Source organism: Ochotona curzoniae, unplaced genomic scaffold, assembly GCF_017591425.1.
Source record: "Ochotona curzoniae isolate NIBS_2020 unplaced genomic scaffold, NIBS_Ocur_1.0 contig_1, whole genome shotgun sequence".
NCBI lineage: Eukaryota > Metazoa > Chordata > Mammalia > Lagomorpha > Ochotonidae > Ochotona > Ochotona curzoniae.
In genome coordinates this window covers 45,977,131-45,985,024 of record NW_024464918.1, presented here as the reverse complement: position 1 = coordinate 45,985,024, position 7,894 = coordinate 45,977,131, and the positions used below count along the sequence as shown (strand labels likewise).

At 51.3% G+C, this 7,894-nt stretch overlaps 1 protein-coding gene across 1 annotated transcript; it reads right to left on the bottom strand.

Moving 5' to 3' along the window:
* Positions 1-5,287: 5,287 nt before the first annotated feature.
* On the bottom strand, positions 5,288-6,514 carry LOC121152638 (olfactory receptor 2M4-like). Its single transcript, XM_040974777.1, has 2 exons — positions 6,463-6,514; positions 5,288-6,267 (listed from the first exon to the last, which is right to left on the bottom strand). The coding sequence occupies exons 1-2, from the start codon at positions 6,512-6,514 to the stop codon at positions 5,288-5,290; spliced, it is 1,032 nt and encodes a 343-aa protein (XP_040830711.1).
* Between the last annotated feature and the right edge of the window lie 1,380 nt (positions 6,515-7,894).

Here is a 7,894-nt window from a genome sequence, read left to right as displayed (position 1 = left end):
CGTGTCAGACAGACCCGTGACTCCTCCTTGCCATCTGTATTTAGCATGTTCAGAAAGTGTTAGTGAGGTGGGCTCTTGGGCACAGGTTTTTCTCCCTAGTTTTGGGTTCTGCCCAGCTCCTGGGAGCGCATGGCTCTGTGCAGCGGCGAGGATTGTCCCCTGGCTTTTCTACTTGGTCTTTCCCTGGAGGCCCAGTGAATGTGGACTCAGAGCCCTTTCCGTGTCCCTGCAGATCCAATGGTTGTCCCGACTGCCTGCTCAGGTCTGCCCATGGGCACTGGGGTAGTTGTGCCGTGGAGATTCCAGGGGCTCAGTTTTGAGGTAGAAGCAGTGCCATGTGTTGGTTCTGGAGCCCGGGCTGTGCTACAGGGCCCGCACCTGCTTGCTGCTGTAACCCAGGGCAGCAGAGCGTGGAGTCGCGGCTCTGTCCGCTCGGCGTCGCGGGACATTAGAGTGACCTGCTCTGGTCCCACGGCTGTGCAGGTGCCTTCACCTGATGGCAGGTGGCCCTGCTGAACTGTTGTTCTCCAAATCACCAATGGCACAAGGCAAGGCTCCATCCAACCCCCTCCCCTCAAGCTCCAGGTCATTTCAAGTTGGAAAAATCCATTTCTTAAGCGGCGGTTCATTTGATTGACCAGATTCTGCATATAGGAGTGATTGCATGTATATGTGTAAGGACATAGCCAGGTACATGTGGTGTGCTTCCCAAGTGCTTTTAATCACGTATACCTTCAGATGTGTGCTAGGTTAACACTGATCTCCATTGAGTAAACTAGAGGGTTTCTTTTAATTCTCAAATCCCAGAGGAAGAGTAACCATGCTTGTGGTCAAGCATAGACGGTTTCCAGTGGCTTGAATGCAAACAGGACTGGTACGGAAGTCTCACGGATGCATATGCTTGGAGGAGAGGATGTTTTTTCCAGCCCCTCACAATTCCATTAGGCATCTCATACTCAGTTTTTAGTTTTGATTGAATTAGTGATTTTGCCACCTTTTGATGTGTTCTATTTGTTTAGGGCAGGCAGGAATAACAATAACAAAAATATTAATAGCTAAAAGTGTTTGTAAGACTCTGTATTTTCTCATTGAATTGTGGTGGTAGTCACACCCCAAAGAGGTCATCATGAATGATCTGCCCAAGTCCCGTCGCTTTCAAGACTGAGAGAGCTGCATGCATGTTCAAGAGCCGTGTCTCTGATGGCCACAGAGCATCTCTGCCTCTACCTCTTGCCTGAGTCCGTACCTTGGCGCCCACACCCATCTCTCAGTGCCTAGGCATGTGTCTCAGCACCTGTGCCAGTACCTCAATGGCCAGTGACTGCATGGGTGCTCATTAAGCACTGCCTTGGGGCCATGGCTATTTCAGAGGGAGACATGTTGAAACTCAGTTCATCTACAAGATGAGTATGTACTTGATGGATGATATTAGAGTGGATGATACTAACGTCCCACCGTGGACAGTGGCTCCCTGGATGGAAGCACCAAGGCAGTGGCTGTGAGGTGTGGATTAGAGCCTGAGCCAGTTCCTGCAGACTCTGCTTGTCTCAGCAGGGAGCTTTGGAGTCAGCTGTTGGGCAATGCCACGGTAGTCAAAGGGTCTGCAGAAAACAGAATTAAACGATCAGTTTATTTTGGTGCAAAAACTGGAACTCATGCATAGTATTTCCGCAGTGCACCTCTGCAGGGGACTTGCTATACTCCCTGTAGGTTTGTTTGTTTGTTTTTAAAGAACTGTAAGTGAACTGTAAGTGAACCCTGTAATTTTTAAAAGAACTGTTTTTTCTTTCCAATGCTTACCACCAGCCTCCTCCACAATGGCCGTGGGTGTGTCTTCAGGTATTTTCCTAACTTGTAGCCTTGGCCCGTGTTTCTCACAAAAATGAAGCAGCGTTCCCTGAAGCACGCCCCTCCCCCAGCAAACCACCCACAGCGCTTCGTGCCAGGGCTGCTCGTTGCCATGCCCAGCCTGTGCTCTTGTCATGGCTTCCATAGAACAGGCAGTGCCTTCTAGATACTTCCAAATGCTTTTTTTTTTTAAAAAAAAGTCTTGTTTATTTTTATTGGAAAGGCAGATATACAGAGAGGAGGAGAGACAGAGAGGAATAGCAGCCCCAATTCCCATCCAGCTCCCTGCCTGTGGCCCTGGAAGGCAGTCAAGGACGCCCCAAAGCCTTGGGACCCTGCACCTGCGTGGGAGGCCTGGAAGGAGCTCCTGGCTCCTGGCTTCAGATCGGCTCAGCTCTTGGGGAGTGAATCAGCAGATGGAAGATCTTCCTCTCTGCATTTCTTTCTCTTTGTATATCTGACTTTATAGTAAAAATAAATAAATCTTTAAAAAAAGCTGTATGTAATAATTAGCGTCTTAATTTAGTCCAAACTCGCAGGTTTGGTTACATACAATTCAATCTGTTCTCAGACACACATGTTTCTGGTCCTCCTCTTATTTGTCTGTGCGTGAATCTTGTTGGTTGGCCCAGAGAGAAGGAAACTGCTCCCTGAGTTATGGGAGGGTTGCTGGGGCACGCTCAGGTCACACAGTCGTGGCAGGCAGCGTCAGGCTGTGAGGGCAGCGGGGAAGGGACATGACTTCCCTCACCACGCCCTGCCGGGAGCACTGTGGCAATCCCAGCAGCCTGCCTGACGTTGAGTCCCCCAAATTCCCTGTTAATGAGGAGTGCAGGCATGGGGGCCGAGAGTTGCCTCGGTAGTAGCTTCCCATGTGGAGAAGTGGACATGGCCAGGAGAGAAGTGGACATGGGAGGGGAGAAGTGAACATAGGGAGGGGAGAAGTGGACATGGGGAGGGGAGAAGTGGACATGGGGAGGACAGAAGTGGACAGAGGACAGAAGTGGACAGAGGACAGAAGTGGACAGAGGACAGAAGTGGGCTCAGGGAGGACAGAAGCGGGCTCGGGGAGGACAAAAGTGGGCGGAGGACAGAAGCAGGCTCGGGGAGGACAGAAGCGGGCTCGGGGAGGACAGAAGTGGACAGAGGACAGAAGTGGGCAGAGGAGAGAAGTGGGCAGAGGACAGAAGCAGGCTCAGGGAGGACAGAAGTGGGCAGAGGACAGAAGTGGGCTCAGGGAGGAGAGCACTGTGTTCATCTCTGATGTCCTGATGTCAGTTGGCTTTGTCACCATGAGGTCACATTTAGGAAGCCTCTTAGCCATCAGAGTGGTAGCCAGGTGTTGTTCCTGCTGTGTCCTTTTGACTGTCCACTCCTACCGCAGAGGGGGACAAACAGTGACAGGGACCTGTTTGTACTCACAGGTGCAGGTGGAAGACTGGAAGGCGTGGCAGGCTTTGGAGTGCTGTCACGTGAGGCCATCTGGGCTCTTTTAGAGAAACTGCTTTCCAGCAATGCGTGTGAAGAGTTCTTTTCCTGCATGACTCCTGGCGAGGGCTGTTGTTTTCTGGCATTAAGTGCTCTCTCTGCAGCCTGTTCAGGGCCACTGTTGCCCTGGGAGTGGTTTTGGGGACCACTCCGAAGTGCAGGTACTGTGGCTGTGTCTGTGGGAACTTGCTGTCCCAGAACCTGAACCCCAGGACAGAAATGCTGGTGTTTCTTACGCAGTCCTGGTGCTGTTGCCAGCTGTTGGTCGTTTTTCACACGCAGAGCCAAGGTGTTCCAGCAGAACTTTCATTTTGCACAGCTGCACACTCTGTGGCATTTCTTCAGTGTAAGAACTGCGAGCCGGCCGCTCAGCAGCCCAGTGCCCTGTCTCCAGGCTCGTGACTGCCTAGCTTGACTCAAGACGTGGGCTGTGGGCCTCTCACATAGGACCCCCTTCCGGGACCCCCAAGCCCCTCCCAGGACATCCTGAAGTGAGCTCTGAGGGTCAAGTGATGTCCATTCAAAGGGAAGAAATTCAGGTCTAACCAGTTTATAAGTGAATCCACTCACTATGTCTGCACAGACACACTGTCTCCAGGCATTTAACACTCAGTATCTCACCGCTGGAAATATTCAGCCAGTAAAATAGCAGTCTAGCAAACGTTTCTTTCACATTTATAAAAATTTTCATGCAAATCATAAAACTTATATAAAATTGACCACAAACAGTAATCTAGGATATGAAGGATGGGGACTGCCAAGTGGGGACATTTAGAAATGATCTATTCCTAAAATAAAATTTAAAAAACCCCATTAAACACATCTGAGAACCTGCAGCCTAGGCTGTGTTGGAAGATTCCTTCTGAAGAACTAGTGTCCAGTGGGAATGTCTCATTTCCAGACTCTACTTCAAACACTATGGTACCCATTTTCCATCTGCAAATATTACGCTTTTTCACTCCAGGTCACAATAGAGCACACTTTAGGGTACATTTTAAATTGATCAGATGTGAACATTTAAATAATTAAATAGGCAAATACTAGGCATATATATAAACAAAGTATATTTTTATATGTTTAAAGTTTCTGTGTATAAACAAGTATATTTTATGTTGTTGGCACTAGTGTGCACAAAGATATACTCATTTGCTCAAAGCTGTGCAAATGGAGAGTTGGGACATTAGGCTGGTCCCAAGAAGCCCTGCTGTTTGCATGTGAAATTGAGAAAAGCAAGGGATGACAGGTCCATTGTCAAACAGAGATGCTGCGCACAGCTGGTGTGTCCGTGCAGCAGCCAGCTGGAGCGTAGAGATGGGGGGCCAGCTTCTGTGGCAGGTGTTAAAGCTGCCTTGGTGTCAGGCGTGTGAGCGAGGAATCATACAGGACATAACAAAACATGCCGAGTCAGAGATAGAGAGAAGCTGTGATGGAGTCAGAGGAAGAAGCCAGCAAGCCAAGTGGAGTTCAGAGACGAGAATCATGTGTAGACACACACGGCTGGCCAGGGTCACTGTAGGGTACTGCTCAGAAATGGTGACTCCTGAGCCCATCTGCCTGTGCGAGGCTCAAGGACAGGACAGAGGGGCAGGCAGTATCTCAGGTCTGTGCTCATAGCAGTGTCCTGAACACGTAAATCCTCTTGCAATGCCTATGTCAGGGTCCTGGGCACAAGGAGTTTGACTTAGGAGTTTATGGAAACTGGGTATTTATTTTCCATTGAGTAGATATGGGTAGTGCTGGTCAGTAGGAGCTTCCTAGCAATATCAGAGGGTCCCCATGTGTCCCCTCCTTCCTTCCAGCATAGTGCACATCTTTACAAATCTGAACTAAAATGGGTCCCATCCTTCCCCCAACACATGTAGAAATGCAAATCTAGAAACCAGGATCTCCTCGCGGCAGCAGCTGTGGTGGGAGAGCAGTACAGCATCTGCATGTTTCCACGGAAACAGCATCATCTTTTCTGTTTGAGCATCAGCCTGCTCCCTAGAACTTTCTTCAGGGCCCACAGCACATCCTTGTTCCTCAGGCTGTAGATGAGAGGGTTCAGCATGGGGGTGATGACAACGTCAAACACAAAAAGACGCTGGTCCACCTCTGGGGGCAGGATGGTCCCTGGGGTCATGTAGATGACCATGGCTGGACCAAAGTAAAGACTGACCACAGCCAGATGGGAGGAGCAGGTGGCCAGGGCTTTGTTCCTGCCATCAGGGGAATTCATGTGGAGGATGGTGAAGAGGATGAGGATGTAGGAGGTCAGGATGAGTCCAAAAGGGATGAGAAGGAAAACAATGCCAGACACCAGCACCATCTTCTCGTAGGCGGAGGTGTCCTCACAGGAGAGCTTCAACAGGGCCATGACCTCACAGAAGAAGTGCTGGACTCTGCGGGACCCACATAGGGAGAAGTGCATGACATGCATCGTGTGCACGAGGGAGACGAGCACACCCCCAGCCCACGAGCCTGTGGCCATTTGCATACAGACTCGGGGGGTCATGATGAGAGAGTATCTGAGGGGCTTACAGATGGCCAAGTAGCGGTCCAAGGCCATGAGGGTCAGCAGGACACACTCGGCCACACCTAGCATCAGGTAGAAAAAGAGTTGCAGTGCACAGCCAATAGGGGAGATGCCTCTGTGTCCCGAGAAAAAGTCCGAGGCCGTCTTGGGGATAGTGGTGGAGACAAGAGTCAGGTCCATGACGGAGAGCTGGCTGAGCAGGAAGTACATGGGCGTGTGCAGGCGGGCACTGCCCCAGATGAGCAGAGCTAGGCCCGAGTTCCCCACGACAGCCATCCCGTGCAGCAGGAGGACAATGGTGATGAAGAGGCCGGGGTGCTGAGAGTCAGAGAAGAGCCCAAGGAGAATGAAGTCAGAGGTGGAGGAGCCATTTCCTTGCCACATGTCCCGTTCCACTGGCTTGGATCCAGTAGAGCCTGGCAGAAACCAACAGTATGGAATAGTGCAGGGACGTGTGTCACAGACAGAGCCTGGAAGACACAGCATGAAGTATGTCACAAACTAGATTTCATCTCCTCACCTCTTGTGTTAGTGAGTGAATCCAGCAGTGTTGCAATCCATGTGAATGTGGGACAGATCTGTGGCCTCAGCCGTGTGACCCAGCAACCTACTGGAAGGGTGTGTGACTGTATCAACTGTCACATTGTGGCACAGTGCCACCATTCTTTCACAAGAACCTCCAGTGTGAATTTTAGCCAATAGCAAAAGTCCTGTAGCGTTTTTAGGGTGTCCAGAAGCACTCAGGCATACTCCAAAGTGAGCAGTCTTGATGGGGGCTGGAATCTCTGCCTAATTCTTTTAGTTTGACCCTGTCCGTACTTGAGTGTGGCATTACCTTGTCATCAAGTGTCTGTCAGTCCCTGTGGCCTCTTGAGGACTTTGGATTTTTCTATGTCCCCCTTTGTGTCCTGCTGCCAGTCCATGGAGACCCTAGGCTATGTGCAGATGATCAGCTCCACAACTGTGGGTCCTATGGAAACCAGCACCCCACAGTGAAGCCAGACCCAGGGCGTCTCTGCTAAAAGCAGGGCTGGGGAGGAAGCAGCCCGCCCTCTGGGGACTGTTGGCTCCCGGCAGCCCAGGTCAGCAATTAGTGCAAGTGTCACAGAGCAGAACAGAAACCCTTCAGGGAGGGAGAAGTCCACTCAGCTCCCTACGCAGCCAGATGGTGGCCTGGGGCGCGTTGCAAACCCAGGGACAGCGTCCAGCCTCTGAGTGATCTTGCAAAGGTTCTGCCATCTGCCCAGCAGCTCTGACCGGTGACCACAGGTCAAACCCCTGTGGCTGCTGTGAGGCTGAATGATCCTTGTGGATGCTGAATAACCTTCCTGAGGTGGCCCAAGCCCTACCACGATGGATTCCCAGGAGACAGTGGGGTTCAGTGTCAATGATCTCAACTGGACCCCTGAATTACTGGTGTCTCTCTGAGAGTGTGTGGTTTTCATGTGCAACCGCTACCCTACATTCCACCCTACTTTGCACCTTGATCAGTTAGAGAGTGGGTGGCCTAGCTAATCTCGGGAAGAGTCTGATGTGGGGGTGCTGTGTGAAGTGGCATCAGCAAAGCCAGGTCCTCTGTCAGCTGTGGCCTGGCCCTCTGCCACCACAGGGGAAACATCTGCAAGAGGAATCACTGTCACTGTGCTGGGTCTCACTCCCGGGCCTCGTGTTCTGACCCAGTGCACATGGGTCTTGCTTCCTGTTTCTCCAAAGTGAACGCCACAGACTGACTCCAACCCAGCAGAGCCCCAGCGATGGCTGGGAGCTGCTCAGTGTTAAATGTGGGGGCTCAAGAGACACCCTCATTTCATCTCAGTATCAAAGGAACCAGGGTTTACTCATGCTTACCAGTGCTGCTTGTACAAATGCTTTGGAAAGTGTTCACCTGTGTGACAGTCATGCACAGGGCAGTTGCCTCAAGCCTCAGTTCTTCCATGGCTCTCAGTGCTGTTGGCAGAGCTGACCGGGCCCTTTGAACTCTGGAAATGTGTCTGCGGGGAGTCACCCTTTCTGCTCCTGGCCAGGCTGCTCCATGTGGAGCAA